We start from the raw sequence: 16,813 nt of genomic DNA on the forward strand, positions 1-16,813 counted from the left end.
TACATCTTTAAAAAAAAAGCCATGGCTGATAGTGATATGCTAACTGGGAAGCGTGGTCGAGAGGCTAAGTACGCTTGAACTTGGCTTGTCTTAGCTATCTACGAGGTTCGACACCAGACTCGAGTATTTTGTTAACTGGGCGCCTAAAGGCAGCACTGAAAAAAACCTTTTCCCGGATAACCGCTCTTCTAACTTGTCTCACAAATGAGATTGGACCAAAGCGCTCTAAGCATGCTATAAGCATAAAAGAAGCGCTATATAAAAGCTCTAATTTATTATTATTATTATTTTATTTTGAAAACCTTTTACAACCTGAATAGCCATAATAAAAATTTAAACAGGAAACCTCTCTACGGAATTTTAATTGCGCCTATTTGTTTCGGTAATCTCTTTGTTAGTCTTCATTTTTAAAGACTTTGTTTATATATAGTAGGTAACTATAATCAGCGTAATTACTGTTTATATATAGTAGATGACTATAATCAGCGTAATTAACAACCACTAGAGCTAACCCAACTTGTATTGGAAGTATAATTGAATCTATGCATTGACGCAGTAAGATAATGATAGTCCAAATCAATTTTTTAATTTAATTTCATTAAAAAAAGATTTTATTTTAGATAAAATAGATCTATAGTCAATAGTTGACATATATATAATTTGATCTATTTTATCTTATCTTATATATAACAGACGTTACTTCAAAAAAGAAGATGATTACGTCCTACGCGTCATGCATTTTAACCAATGACTTATATTCTGCCAAATCACTGGTTTTCCTGGCTAGCTCAGGCAACCCATTGCATGCTCTAATAGCACTAGGGAAGAAATAGTATTTGTACAAATTTGTCCTAGCATATGGGATGAGGAATGTGCCTTTATCTTTGTGTCTTTCTGAGTATTTTATTAAATTTTGTTTTTGTATTTGAAGATTTAATCTAGATCTATATATCATATGTAGAATTTTCTCTATTTTATATCCAGATCTAGAGTAGTTTATGCTATTCGGACACCTATAGGCCCAAATTTGAAAGTTTGACTTTGACAGCGCATTATTTTACAATGGTTTGACATAGAAAAGAAAATGACGTATCAAAATCTTCTTTAGTTAAAGGAGAATAAGGATGACTACTTATATTTGTTCCCCAAACCTATATTTGTTATTATATTTAAGGTCAAAGAGGCTGTGTGTTTTCATTTAAATCAGACACATTTGACCCACATTATTTGATTCCGGACACCATAATTTATTTCGGACAGTCTCTATATTTAGGCATCAATAAACTCAGATTTTAATTCTATATTAACATTAACTAAATTTTAAGATCCCCAGGCATAGCCCCTCACACGAAATCATTACGATGTTTTCAAACTATGCATAAATACGAACACAAAAAAAAATAAAATATGAACACACTTATTCTACCAAAATTAGGTCACTGGAATAGTGATTTCTGCACCGACTTTTAGACTTATTTTATGTTTGTTTATTTTATGTGTGTTGAATGTTTGGGGTTTGCATGATTAGATGTGTGTTGAATGTTTGTGTTTTTTTTTTGTTTATTAATTTAATAAATTTCTAATACAGATGATCTTTTGTAGTATAGTAGGCACGACATGGCCTAAATTGTGCCGATGTGCCTCAAATCAACATCAACAAAAGTATAGTAGGCCCCTACAGGTTACGATAGCCATTCTTGCCTAACGGAATCCTCTATATTCTCTCTATATAAATCTAGATCTATCTAGTAGGTCTAGATATAAGCATTTAACTTCATTCAATGTACCAAGCTCACTCCAAACATTTGCCCATTTACTCTCTATTGAAAAAAACAACAACAAACGAACAAATATAAGATCATTTTTATTGATGTCCAAAACTGACTCCGAAATAAATTTTGGTAAGAAAATCGTAATTTAATTCGGACACCGTATTAATTTTTTTTTGGTATGAAATTAGAAAACTTGGCTTATGAATCAAATAAATTAGCTCCAAAAACAGAATAAATATTGCCAGGCTCATTAGTATAGACTTAGCCAATCAAAAAATATAGTCTTAACTCTAGGAAGAGGTAAAGTCATCCGGGTAACATAGGAAAAAACAACAACCTGACTAACTTATTTGAAATTCGTTTTTCTTACATAAAAAGACAGCTAAATGGAAGGAAATTGGATCAGAATCATTGTAAAATGGACAAGCACATTATACAGCGCGCTAGTTTTATAATACAAATTAAAATAATTATTTAATGACCACAAAAAACAGCGAATGTCCGAATTCATGTAATGTCCGAAATAAATAAACTACTATATACGGTAAATAAAGGCGCCCTAAAACTAAAAAAAAAAAATCAAGATCTAGATTTAGATTCATCTCGAATAAGATAAGATGTCATATACGTATCTATATTGTTAATATAGTTGTACATGTGAATGGGCATGGATCAGGGGCGGACCGGGTGCCAAAATCGGCCCAGGCATTTCTATGAAATTGGCCCCCGAAATACATGCTATCTGATGGGGATCAAATTATACACATTCTCAAAATCATGATGCTAAGTTTGATAGAGTGAAGGCTGGGTTTACGTCCTGTAATGCACATCTACTAGTAGGTAGCCTGCATGGTTAGCTGATGAATAATTCCATTCATGATTTTTTTTAAGTATTTGGTATCACTAAATAACACTTGAAATGGGATTTTTTTTTATATCGTGAAAAACAAAAAAATGCTACCATATTGGCCTTTATATTCACCTACAAAGGCTCTTTAAGATCCCCCATCAACGTACTATTCCATTGTGTCCAAATACATAACTCACAGCACATCCAAAGTAAGGTTGTATAAGTAAAAAGGTGAATATTCTCAAGAGATTTAAGTCAAGTCGGTATCGAAAGTCTACATAAATGTTTAGTTTGGAGAAGTTTAATAAAAAAGATAGAAAGAACACAAATGTTTCTTCAGTGTGTTGTCAAGTTATTTATACATTTATCCGACAAGATGATTCTGTTTGTGCCCGTGTTAATATAAGAAAAAAATACAGAATATATAGAAGGGAAATAATAGTAGTACATTATATATAAATATTGGGCACTATAGAATATTGCCATATCACCGGACTCATGTGTTTACTCTTCAGTATTAAAAGTAAGTGAACTAAAAAAAGGTCGACACTTTTTAATTAACAATCCCAATTGAAAATTCAACTATGCCGAGATTAAACTTAGTGATGCAAACAACACGGAAGATTATGAAGTGTTAAATAACATGTTTAATAAATGTTTACAAGAAAGACATCATGCAATAGTTCTGGTATTTACAAGTCTGTAATTGATAGCAAGTTGAAAATATGGATTGGAATATGTTCAAGTAACACATCAATTCAGCCTAGGACAATGACCAGAGAATAAATGGCCTGTTTTTTTTTTTTGTGTGTTAAGTGAAATGTTTTCTTTCTTATGACTTAGTCTAGGACTTTTCTTTTCCTAAGATTAATTTCTTTTCCTAAGATTAATTTCTTTTCCTAAGATTAATTTCTTTTCCTAAGATAAATTTCTTTTCCTAAGATTAATTTATTTTCCTAAGATTAATTTATTTTCCTAAGATTAATTTATTTTCCTAAGATTAATTTATTTTCCTAAGATTATTTCTTTTCCTTAGATTAATTTATTTTCCTAAGATTATTTCTTTTCCTTAGATTAATTTATTTTCCTAAGATTAATTTATTTTCCTAAGATTAATTTATTTTGCTAAGATTATTTCTTTTCCTGAGATAATTAAAAAAAAATCTAAGGGTTACGTTAACCTTTTATTTTTTTTTTATGTTTTCTCCATCTCTCCCTCTCTTTCTCTCTAATTATCTCTTTCTCTATTCTTTCACTATTTCTTCCACTTTCTCATTTTTCGTTGGTCAATATTGTCCGACATTTTTCCACTTTTTTTCTGACCCCTAGCCACTTTTATCTCACTATTTCTTAAGCCTTATATTAATCACGATTTATTTGTTTTAATTCCCCCGTCTCTCTAGCTTCTTATTCCTCTTTCTCTCTTTTTAAAATGTTTTCTCTTTTTTTTCTCTTCACACTCTCTGTCTTTCTCTTTTGTCTTTTTTTTTCTTCATCTCTCTTTCACTTTGTGTGTTTCTCCTTCATATTTCTTTTAAAGATCACATCACAAACCAAGAGACCACCACGATGATCTGCTAAAAATTATAAAAAAAACAAAAAAACAGGATCTTCAGGGAACAGTACCAGGAATAAAGAAGAACAGGCAGACAGAGAAAGCGATGAGAGGACAACATCAAAGAATGGAAGGGCCTGTCATTGGAAGAGGCTATATCCAAGGATAAAGACAGAAATGGAGAAACATGGTCGATAAATATTGCGTGGTGCCCCAATGAACATACAGACTAAGGGACTGGCTCGCTGTGCAACTATTTCTTCTATAAGACGTGAGTCGCCAGCAGCCCAACAAAACTGTAATTACTGTTATATTTGTGTCACCATTGAACGTGCAATCTCTCACAAGGTTTCTATGGAGATCTTCCAGTTTATTGCCATAGTCCTTTTGTGTCTAGTAACTACACTTTCAGCTATCACAAGATTGTCCTGGAAAAAAAAAATCAAAGCAAATGCCTTATTACTATTGCTTTTAGTCCAATCTAACTATGAAGATTGAAATAATTCATTGTGAAGCCATTCCTGAACTCAAACATTGACATTTAAGCCCTCAAGCCAGTGCAGTGACTTAATAATTGGACCAGCAGAAGTATGAAATAATCGGGGATTTCCATATTGATGTCATGGTGCATTTAAAAAATTAGAACGAAAATGGCTTAGAGAAAGAGTCCCAGTTCCGTATTGCTTAGGACAAGACATGTTGTGGACTGTTCCCTACGTTATATTGCTAGACCTTTGGGGCACCACACAGGATCTGTCAAACTTCTTTCTCCATTTTTCTCTGTAATTTACCTTTGACAGAATTTCATTGTGATGTTTTTTTCAGAAAATATTGAAACCTACCTTTTTACCTGTCTGGGTGGACCATTTCTAATAGTATTCAATACCGATATTAGTTTGTCGAATAATCATTCATATTGACTAAAGGGACTTGTGAGTCGATATAATATACAAAACAGAAACATCTCAGTCACAAACGCCTTAATAAAAGATATAGAGTCTCGGAAGCGCTGTAAGCTTTTTTTTTTTTTTTCTTTATTTTCATTCTATAATTAGGGAATTCATTTTCCCGACATTTAAAAACGTAAAGTACCCCTTTCAGACCTTGGGCAGATGGTGTGTTCTTAAAAAAATGCTATGAATTAATCCCCTTTTTAGAGGACAGAGGCGTAGCTAGGATTTTGTCATCGTTTGGGGGCTCGGGGTCTTGACTTCTTTGGGGGCCCATTCATTTTGCATAATATTTATATTTTTATGTAAAAAATACTCATTTTCGGGCCCCTCTTTAAGTGGGGTCTGGGGGGATTTTCAAATTCTTCCCCCTTCCTCTCCCACCCTAGCTACGCCACTGGCCATAGTGTCACTTTTATTACATTTAAATTCGACTACAATATGAACTAAATGCACATTCAACAGTTATTTTGTTCTACTAAAAAAAAAAATTCCATCACATTTTGAGGAACCCTGTTAAGTTACTGGCTAATGGACAAAATGTAATATTTACATATTTCTTTTCATGGAGTTAAAGGGTTAATCCTTGGCAGAGGTGTAGTTTGCAAAAAACTTTATTGGCGCCCCCCCCCCCCCCACCTCCATTTCATGAAATTTTTAAATTAAAAAATATTTATAATAATGTAACACAAAAAAAAAATAGAATGTACTACCTAATTTGATATCTATAATAATTTGTACTATTTTGGAGCATATCTGCATGTGGCACACATTGAGAATGGAGTTGGTGCATCATGCACTTCTGCCACCATCACTACGCCTCTGATCCTTGGGGCTCATATTAAAAGGTTGTTTCGTATTTTTAAATGAAAACCTATGTACTTACCTTGCTTGTGATCTGAATTTAAGTTGAATGGGTTCAATTTTGTTGGGGTTGGGTTAGTTGCGTTGTTTCGGGTTGGTTTGGTTCCGATTTGATGGATTTGCGTTGGATGGGTTCCGCTTTGCTGGATTTGCGTTGTTTGGGTTCGGGTTGAATTGGTTCCATTTTGATGGATTTGAGTTGGTTGGGTTCTGTTTTGCTAGATTTGCCTTGTTTGGGTTCAGGTTGGTTTGGTTCCGTTTTGCTGGATTTGCCTTGTTTGGGTTCTTGTTGGTTTGGTTCCGTTTTGCTGGATTTGCGTTGTTTGGGTTCGGGTTGGTTTGGTTCTGATTTGCTGGATTTGCGTTGTTGGGGTTCGGGTTGGTTTGATTCCAATTTGCTGGATTTGCGTTGTTGGGGTTCGGGTTGGTTTGGTTCCGTTTTACTGGATTTGCGTTGTTTAGGTTCGGCTTTATTGGATTCGGGTATGTTGGGTTCGGTTTCGATTGGTTGAATTGGGTCAATATCGGTTGAGCTAGGCTTATTTGGGCTGTGCTTGTTTAAACCAGTCAAAGACGAAGTTGTCCCAGATGTTGTACTAGAGAACTTTGCGTAATCGGACTGTTCGTCCACTATCAATGATTGTTTGTGCTTTGTTCTGTTTCAAAACAAAATGCATTGGCATACCTTTAATGGACTAGTATATACATAATACATTCACATACATTCCGGGCTCACATAGGTCTCACCAGCCACGTGAGGAAGCACAAAACCTCAATGCAAAGCCCAAAGCCACCTGGATGACTAAAGTGGTCTGTCGCAGTTATCTATGTATAGTGGAATTATTTCTCTAATTAATAGCGCGGCGTTCATCACTTATTTATGACGTCATCTAAGTGACTATTTAGTTTTTATGCAGTGGAATGATCTCCCCTTGATACTTGTCATTATTCCGTGTGACGTAGAGGGAGTGCGCGTATGACTTTCGTCATACTGTAGAGTCAAGTCGTGTTTTTGGGAGCTCTTGAATTTCTCCTTGTGCTTATGTTACTGGATAGCCTTAGCATTTGCCTTGGATATATTCTAAAGCAGTGATGCCCAAAATACGGCCGCGGGCCAGATCCGGCCCGCGATGTGGTTTTATCCAGCCCGCCGAAACGTCTGCATAAAGTGTAGATTAGGTTGAAAAATGTATCTTTACCCACGTTAGGGTCCTGACTTTTTCTCTGATGAAATGGTTCCATGCCATTTAAAATGTGTAGGTTTATGAAATGAGAGAGCCGAAGAAACTACAAGTTGACTCTGAATTTAGAATCATACCAGGAAAATTGAACGGATCTTTAATTAATTTTTTTTTGGAACATGATAATAAACTAACATGTTTTTTTTTTGTAAATTGTAGCTGTTTTAAAAACAACAACATCTATACGGCTTTATAAAACAAAAATGACGGCATTCTTGGTTTGAGCCGCGAATAAAAGATTGTTAAACTAAGGCTAGAAATTGGAGGATAGATGGGAACATTTACCAAAAAGAGACAAGAAAATTAGTGGTTGGTAAAGTTAGCTACAAAGATGCTCACATTTTAAGAGAGAAATGAAGCCAGTTAATATCCTATTAATATCCTATAAATTAATGCAAGTATTAGATACACTGGTTTCTAATAAAATTCTTTTAGGTCAATTTCATTTCGATTATGTACATTTTCGGTCATGTGGCCCGCAACATGAGTGTCGGAAATAAACATGGCCCGCAGGTCGAATTAGGCTGAGCATCACTGTTCTAAAGGATTATGTTTACCCCTGTTTAGACTGAGTTGTACTTTCTCATTATATAGTTATTACTATTTGGATTCGATCGTATTTGTAATTCTGTAATTAGACTAAAAGATTAGAAGAATCTTTTCTTTTTCTATAGGGTCTTAGTCTCAGTCTTGGTTTCAAGTCTCAGTGTTGGATTCAGTGTCAGTCTAAGTGTTAGACTCAGTGTTAAGTCTCAGTGTTAGACTCAGTGTCAAGTCTCAGTGTTAGACTTAGTATCAGTCTAAGTGTTAGACTCAGTATCAAGTCTCACTGTTAGACTAAGGGTCAAGTCTCAGTGTTAGACTCAGTGTCAAGTCTCAGTGTTAGACTCAGTGTCAAGTCTCAGTGTTAGACTCAGTGTCAAGTCTCAGTGTTAGACTCAGTGTCAAGTCTCAGTGTTAGACTCAGTGTCAAGTCTCAGTGTTAGACTCAGTGTCAAGTCTCAGTGTTAGACTCAGTGTCAGTCTAAGTGTTACACTTAGTGTCAAGTCTCAGTGTTAGACTCAGTGTCAAGTCTCAGTGTTACACTTAGTGTCAAGTCTCAGTGTTAGACTCAGTGTCAGTCTAAGTGTTACACTTAGTATCAGTCTAAGTGTTAGACTCAGTATCAAGTCTCACTGTTAGACTAAGGGTCAAGTCTCAGTGTTAGACTCAGTGTCAAGTCTCAGTGTTAGACTCAGTGTCAAGTCTCAGTGTTAGACTCAGTGTCAAGTCTCAGTATAAGACTTAGTGTCAAGTCTCAGTGTTAGACTCAGTGTCAAGTCTCAGTGTTAGACTCAGTGTCAGTCTAAGTGTTACACTTAGTGTCAAGTCTCAGTGTTAGACTCAGTGTCAAGTCTCAGTATTAGACTCAGTGTCAAGTCTCAGTGTTAGACTCAGTGTCAGTCTAAGTGTTACACTTAGTGTCAAGTCTCAGTGTTAGACTAAGTATCAAAATCAAGTCTTAGTTTTTAGTCTCAGGTTTCAATATTAAGATTTCAGCTTTAGACTACAGGACTGAGGTCTTCATCTCAGTTAGTCTGTCTCAGTGTCTGAGGTTCAAGTTTGTTTTCATGAGTATGAGGTTCCAGATTAGTCGTCGGTGAACAGTATCTGATCTAGAGGCTAGATCTACTTGGATTACCATTTGTTGTCTTGAAGGTCTATGTGGACAATTAGACTGAACCCTACAATTAAGGTGATTTTTTATATCATAATGTATGCACTTATATTTGCTTATCATTTCATAGATCAGATGCCATTATCATTTGCAAATTTATCTTTAAATTAAATTCATAATTTTTTATATAAATCATCATACATCTCGTTTATTAATTTATCTATAACAGAGTGTGTATGGTGTGACTGTCTGGCTGAACTTGAGCCTAAAATATTACACGTTTTAACATAAAACAAACATTTGTAATTCAAAATTACTGTAATACATAGACACATTAATATTTAATAATAATTCAGTAATTTAATTCAACAAAGACCTCATCCTGACATGGTCATCAGCGAACCACTATGGATGAACTATATACAAATATACTCTTAGCGAGTTAGCTTGTTACTTACTCAGCTGATTAGTGATCTATTTACGTAATAAGTAAACAAACTATATGTCTTTTACATTTGTCGATGAGCTATTATATTAAAAATGAGAATACTACATTATTGGCATGTAATGGTAAGAAATGGTTAGCTAATTTTACAATAACACTGTTCCATCTGGCAAAAAGATTACATTTATTATATTTCTTAAGTTGTGTATGAAAATGATACTTACAAGGCGTGAAGTATTGTCAATAAAGGAAGTATTAGAAATAAAACCATCAGAATATACAAGACATTAAAAGAGGCTGAAAAGAAAAAGATTATAACAACAGTTATCGGCCTTTGTTTATCACATCAGTCGGAGCTGTAATAAAAATCACTAGTCGACAAGCGGCGTAAAATACGCCGCTATTTTGCAGGGCCGGCGTTAGGCCACTGCAACCTATGCGACCGCAGGGGGCCCCGCACTTTCATAGGACCCGCTCTAATTCAAGGTGTATAAATTATTAAATTAAACCATTTTATAACTTAAAACAGATTTCCCTCTCACTCCTGTCGATTTACCAGAAGCTCCTGGAAATCTCCCGAAACCGTAAAATATGCGAAAATGTCCTAGATATATTATTAAAATCTTTTGAACGTGCGTACTATTGGCGTTTACCACATTGACTGAAACCTTTAATTGACAATTTTGTCTATTTTTAAGAAGATTTACATAATTTTTCAGGAGATTTTAATAATTTTAGAAGATTTCTTGGACTCTTCGTATATTTTGCAATTTCAGGAGATTCCAAAAATCTCCTGGAAAATCAGAAGGTGCGGGAACCCAGAATTGCAAGTTATAATGGTTTAATTAAACAATTTACAGATAGAATTAGAGCGGGGCTTATTAAAGTGCGGGGTCCCACTGCGGCTGCATAGGTTGCAGTGACTTAAGGCGGCACTGGATATAATCACGTAAATTTTTTTGTCTTTTGCTGACATAGCCTCTGTCACGAATGTTATAGAATGTTATCATGGTTCTAGCTCTAGGCATTGTTTGATGGTCAACAGAGTTGAGCAAAACTCTAGGCTTGTAACCCTGATTGAAATAGAAAATACACCCTGTCTTGAAAAGGTCAAAGTCAATGCCTTAATATGTGTGGAACATTCAGGGACTAAAATGCGAGGCCAAAGGCAGAGCACACAGGGAAACTTCGCCATTTTCCTATAGTTTACCAAGCCAACATTGCATAACTCGATATTGATGTAACGGTCCTTTAAGGAATGGCTCCGACATTGACGTGGAAGCTCTCTTTCAACTCAGCACTGTCACACAGTTTATCCATGTTAAATTGTTGTCCAAGTAAAAGGAGGTAACTCAAAAGGAGGTAACCCAAAAGGAGGTAACTCAAAAGGAGGTAACTCAAAAGGAGGTAACTCAAAAGCAGGTAACTCAAAAGCAGGTAACTCAAAAGGAGGTAACTCAAAAGATCAGGCAAAGAAAAACGTGGCGCCTACTTTTTTTTTTGTGAGAAGCAAAGGACCAGGGGCAATAAGTATGTCATAAACGTTGCTATTCGTTTAGTGAAGTGGGTTTAAATCATTAAAATAAAATAAAAAGATAAAAAGATAGATTGAGAGAAGATGGATAGACAGAAAGACAGATAAGTAGATAGATAGATAGATAGATAGATAGATCTCTTGTAAGAACTATCAACACGATATCCATATACATAAGACATACTTATTTACCTTGTATATATACTTTTTTTTTTCATTGTTTCCTTCTGCAGACTATACTATTCCTTTTTCATATTTATAGCAATTTTAATCTCTTGTGTGGACCAATACGGAGTAGGGGAGATAACTGTGAAAATATTTTCGTGCTCCCTTTAGGCGCTATACTAAGACAACTCTGCTCAAGTCTTGATTCGAACTCTAGCCCCTTCCTTGCCCCTGCTAGATGGATAACGCAGCAGCCACGTGAGTTAGACTTCTCAGCCACACATCCCATAGTGTATCTATGTTTAGGCTAAATGCAAGTGATTTTTTTGAATTATTTATTTATGTTTATAGTGCTGGGTATCAGAAGACAAATGAGTTTGTGCTTGTACAAGTTAACACTCTGGCTGGCAAGAAGAAACTCAATACTGTGAAAAGACAAAAGCTGAGCTGATTAGATTGTAATACATGACTCACTATTAAAAGTCATCCTTCAAGACACAGTGGAAAGAGCAGGAAGAAAGTTACATCCCAAAGAAAAAGCTGGCTGGATAATATAAAAGAATGGACCGGCTTCTCTCTTCATATCCTGCTTATAACAGCTGCAGATTAGAAATAGTGAAAGTGGAGGGATTTGGTAAGTCAAACTGTTGCAGCAACCATTCGACGAAAGTGACAAATGATGATGATATTTGTTGTTCTATTAGAGATAAGTTTACTGAGTTATCAGTGGAAGCGTGGTCGAGAGGCTAAGTACGCTTAAACTTTGCTGTGTGGCTTTTCTTTTCGACATACGACTCGAGCAGAGTTGTGTTTACTGAAACGCCTAAAGGCAGCAAGAAAAACCCTCTCCCCCCCACTGGTCCACCAAGGAGATTGGATCATAGCGATCTGATCTTGCTATAAGCATGACAGTAGGGCAAATAAAAGCTATAATTTAATTGTATTAGTTCCCTATTTAATTTTACCAAAAAAGATTATATTTTATTTATAGAACAAAACCACCTAACAAAAGCGTTGGAAATTGACCGAAAGAGCTAATCTGATAAGACACAGTTGTACACACAGAAGGATGGTTTTACCTAAACAGGTTCCGAACATGCGCTCTCCACAATCCGCCCCACACTTCTCCATACAGCTGAACTTGCAATCCTCACCATACTCATCCCAACCACAGGCTGTAGCAGCAAGCAAATAGAGTTCTATTAAAAGGGTGTGGCGCATGTATGTGTGTACTGCATACTATGGGTAGATATAATAATTGAGTTAATGAGATAAAGGATCCGTTAAATAAAACAAATATACCTGTTAGATAAGAAATTCGAGACTAATCGGCGATGTGTCATCAGCTGTCATCGAGAAGTTCATAGAAGTCTTAATTCATAAAGCGCTGGTTGTGAGTGTGTATGTGTTTTGTGTGTGAATGTTGTTTGTATTTGCTTCGACATTGTTATTGTTACAGTAGATACACTGAGATGGTCCATTGTAGTCAAACTGAATTTCCATTTGATTGGACCAATAAAATTATCTTATCTTATCTTATAATTACAATGAAACTACATTTTTTTAGTCTTTTGAAAGAGAAATTGACCGGCATCGCCTCACCCCTTGTTGTTACCGGTCGTTGACTTAAAGCATCAATTCGCTGGTAGAATCTAAACCGTTGTAGGCGTTATATATTTAAACTAACAAAACTTCAAATAACGTGAAACACTACTTCCTTGTGAACAATACTAAATTGAACTTTATTTATAATATAGACCAAAATCAACGTGTAATAAAAAATGTCTATATATAAATGTGTGCTAGACTTTAGGCTTCAGACATTGCCAGTGACAGACCTTTGTGGCTTACTTCTCAATGCTCCGAACGACGTGGGAGGACCTAAGCCTAAGTCTGAGTAAAACTATAGTAAAAACATTCTTTAACAAAATTTAACTTACTACAATAACATAACCGTTCAGTCTGACGTTCTGGAGTCGTCTCACCTTACTTAGACCAAGTGAGGACAATGCCAGCTATCTTGCATCATTCACAACCAATCGCTTACCTCTTCCCACCGTCACCATATAAACACACACACACACAAACCTCATCACACCCCTACACTCTTCACTTGGTCATGACAGTTTGAGCAACGCTGTCCTACAATTAAAGAATTTCGAGATGAGCTCAGAACCAGACACAAATAAATAAAAGAAAATATGTTCCGGAAGTTGAAAATTGAGACACGTGAAATTTCCACTTGGGGAACGTCAACAGAGAATGCTGACCATGTACTTTAAAAACTTCATTCTCCATCAAGAGGCCTGCACAAGACACTGGCTCCTTTAAACCTCTTTAAATGAAGAAACTTTCAGGAAAGATGTCTGATCTGGAAACCACTTTTGGGCTGCCACTTTTGTCTTTTTCTGGCTAACACATATGCTGCCTGGCAATATTGGTTTTGTACGAGTTTAGTTTTGAGCTTTGAGTTTAGGCACATCGGCACAATTTAGGCCATATCGTGCCCATAATCCATTAAGGATCTCTCTCCCTTTATGTAACAAGGGCTAAATTCTATACAGTTAAATTATTAAAAACAAGGTCTATTTACAGTTATAGAAAGTCTGAACACCGGGCGTCATGACCTGTGGGCTGTTACAGATCCTAAAGTCAAACGAGGTTATCCTAGATCCTTCTAGTGCCTAAATAGAAAGTTTAAAATAGCCCATGGGCATTAGTAAATTCACTACATAAGTGAAAATAAGAGCAAACTGTAATGCTTTTTACTGTAGTTTTTGGCCTACTTCAGTCGCAACGACTAGGGTTTGGCTTGTAGAATCGAGATGAAAGCCTTGGCATTATTTATGGTCACACAGCAGTTCCCACCTCCTAGCTTCAAATTGACAACATACGAATCAGTCAAATTAATGTTCGTTTATATGAAAAATTTACTAAACAAAAAAGAGTGAAATGTCTTGCAATAATAAGAGAAATGGCTGTGATTTAACGGTTTATGTTTATTTTGAGAATGTTAGCATTGTCTTCAACATACGGCATCAAATATAAGAGTAGAACAGGTTATGGTATATCGTTTGGATTACTTTATAAATGCGTGGCGGAAGTAGTGGAAATTTTACAAGACCTAAGATGAAATATAATCTTAGACCGCACTAGTTAGAGAGAGACGGTGACCAAGAAAGCTATGGACAGGGAGCAAACATGGGCCTCAACTCTGGAAGAAAAGCATGCCTTACGGAAAATGACCAGCTCCTGTACCACAAAAGCGAAAGCCACCCTGACCTGCAATATATGTGGACGGGACTGTCTCTCGAAATAGGGTTCCACAGCGATATGAAAAAGTGTTCGAGTTGAACCATAGTCGTTCTACGACTGAAGGAGGCCAATTGAATTGAATCATAAGCGCTCATAACTAATCCTTCATCTTTCAGTTCATCTCCAGTTGTCAATCACTCTTTCTTTTCCATCTAGGCCTTGATTTGATTTTGTCACCAAGAATATATTGTAACTGAAGTGACTTATGGAGCGGAAATCTCATACGGTTTGGGATCATCAGCGACGCAATCTGCCTAAGGTTCAGTAGCTCAAGGACTTGTCTCCCAAAGCGTTCCCCATGTTTTGGGTATAGTTGATCAACTGTTAAATTATACGTAGATTTACCTTCTTCGCAGGCGTTGAGGAAATTTTTGTAACCAGCCTTGCAGCCTGAGCAAATCCCTTCGTGCTTAGAGCATGGATCTTGGCAATTGTAGCACTCTTTCTCACAGGCTTCTCCCCAGTGAAAGGAGGCACATACACCACCAGAGTTTTCTGGTCACAGAAAGTGTCAGATTTTTACATCAAGTGTTGCATAATAAATAACAATTAGTGTTTTTTTTTTATCTTAACCTCAATGTACAGGGTGGGGCATAGAGATCTCCCACATTTGGTGGGGGCACCACAGTAGAGTAGCTAGGAATTGGCCATCATTTAAGGGCCCGAGGAACTTAATCTGCTTAGAAGCCCCTGGCATTCGACATCATGACATGAGATAGTGGCGTACTTTTTAATATTTAAATTTTAGAAAAAAATTCGAACACTTATTATGGGGGGCCCCCTAAAGTGAGGGACCGGGGTGTAGTGACAGTAGAGTTGTGGGGCAGGCATCAGTCGTTAGACTAGGGTCTACCATTTTCAATCATTCTTTCTTTTTCACAAGCCATCATGAATTGGACAGGTAAACATCGTGACTTTGTTTGAAGCTTAGAATGAAAACAGCCTATCTGTCATAGCGATGCTTGGAGCTCAGTCGAAATGTAGCTGTACCAGACCAAAAAACAATGTTGAAAAACCATAACAACAAAACTGTTTTTCTATATATATAAAATAAAACCATTTTTTTCTGGATAGTTGGTCTCTTTTAGTTGGTTTCTTTTGGTAGATTCATTCAAAATGCCCCTCTGTGTACAATATTATTTAAAAGTCACTATATAGTATTTATAAATCTATAAAATAGTTGTTAAAAAGATGTTGGTATCATGTAAGGATGGGCGTAATCTACGTAGCTTAATATTTAGTTTAGGTAAAAGCTATATATGCTACTATTTGAACCGCTAGGCGATTTCAGAGGCAAAAGTATCGGTAATAATATCTATCTATCTATCTATCTATCTATCCATTCATCTATCTATCTATCCATCTGTCTGTCTATTTCTATCTATCTATCTGTCTGTCTCTATCTATCTATCTATCCATTTTTCTATCTATGTATGTATCTATCTATCTATCTGTCTGTCTGTCTATATATATGTAACTGTCTGTCTGTCTGTCTCTATCTATCTATCTATCTATCTATCTATCTATCTATCTATCTATCTGTCTGTCTGTCTATATCTATACTGTGTGTGTATAAGACAAGTTGACTACCGTTTGTTACCTTTACATAAAGAGCAAGGTCGTATGTCCCCCTTCTTTCCTGCACAATGTTGTCCGTAGGCTGTGTTCACTGTGACACATTGTCTTGAGAAGTCAAAAGTAAAGTTCAAAAAACATAACGAATTCTTGAATATGTACGGAACATACGCTAGTAGAAAACATGGGAAGAAAATATATGCAGCTATTTGAGCTCAAAACCCCGTAGTTCTTTCCTTTTAGCACTAATAATACATTTTTTTGACAAATTTGAAAGCAAATATTTTGTCACGAAACTATTGGTGACGATAGTCCAGAGCGCATATAACACGACCATGCCGATGTCTTGTCACAATCTTAATTTTCTTTAACAAATTTTATAACGTTACAACGCAGGACACCGTGGGTCATTGCATAAATGTAGCTGTTTTATTATAGTGAACCAGCATAGCTTAAGTATATAGAAATTATAGAATTTGGTCAATGCAACAGTATAGATTACATCGTGGGTCAGTAGACCAATGTATCTATCGAAGCGGGGTCAGTGAACCAGTATAGCTTTACACTGCTGAATGACCCCAGAGAAATAGAATCTTTAACACCATTAAAGACATTGTCTACATTTGACTATAAATAAATCTCAATACTCGTCATGTTAAAACTACATAAGCACGTGAATACATTTTATTTTAAATCTACCTTAATCGTTGAATGAGCTGAGTTCCATCACTACAAGGTATGCTACAGTCCCACTCGCTCCACTGACTCCAAACACCAAAATCTGCAAATGGAGTTGAGGTTTCAGATTTGTTTTTACATATTGAAAATACACTGGTATGGAAGTGCGATGGCTGAGCGGTAAAGAGCTTGGCTTCCGAACCGAAGGTCC

General features: G+C 35.9%; 1 protein-coding gene across 7 annotated transcripts in view; it reads right to left on the reverse strand.

Annotated features, from left to right (window-relative positions):
- Nucleotides 1-3,246: 3,246 nt before the first annotated feature.
- The window catches only part of LOC106063595 (uncharacterized), a 55,894-nt gene continuing 42,327 nt past the window's right edge, over nucleotides 3,247-16,813 (reverse strand). For 2 of the 7 annotated variants that reach the window (XM_056017398.1, XM_056017402.1), the window contains 7 exons: nucleotides 16,624-16,705; nucleotides 15,950-16,032; nucleotides 14,695-14,844; nucleotides 12,114-12,209; nucleotides 9,560-9,632; nucleotides 6,014-6,647; nucleotides 3,247-4,605 (listed from right to left, as the gene is read on the reverse strand). In XM_056017398.1, the coding sequence (XP_055873373.1) occupies nucleotides 6,047-6,647; nucleotides 9,560-9,632; nucleotides 12,114-12,209; nucleotides 14,695-14,844; nucleotides 15,950-16,032; nucleotides 16,624-16,705 (1,085 nt within the window). In that variant the 3' untranslated portion in view covers nucleotides 3,247-4,605; nucleotides 6,014-6,046. Of the gene's footprint in view, nucleotides 4,606-6,013; nucleotides 6,648-9,559; nucleotides 9,633-12,113; nucleotides 12,210-14,694; nucleotides 14,845-15,949; nucleotides 16,033-16,623; nucleotides 16,706-16,813 lie in introns of those variants that run through there. The other 5 variants (XM_056017399.1, XM_056017401.1, XM_056017400.1 and 2 more) reach the window with 5 other exon arrangements.

The sequence above is a fragment of the Biomphalaria glabrata genome, chromosome 18 (genome assembly GCF_947242115.1).
Source record: "Biomphalaria glabrata chromosome 18, xgBioGlab47.1, whole genome shotgun sequence".
NCBI classification, from domain to species: Eukaryota; Metazoa; Mollusca; class Gastropoda; family Planorbidae; genus Biomphalaria; species Biomphalaria glabrata.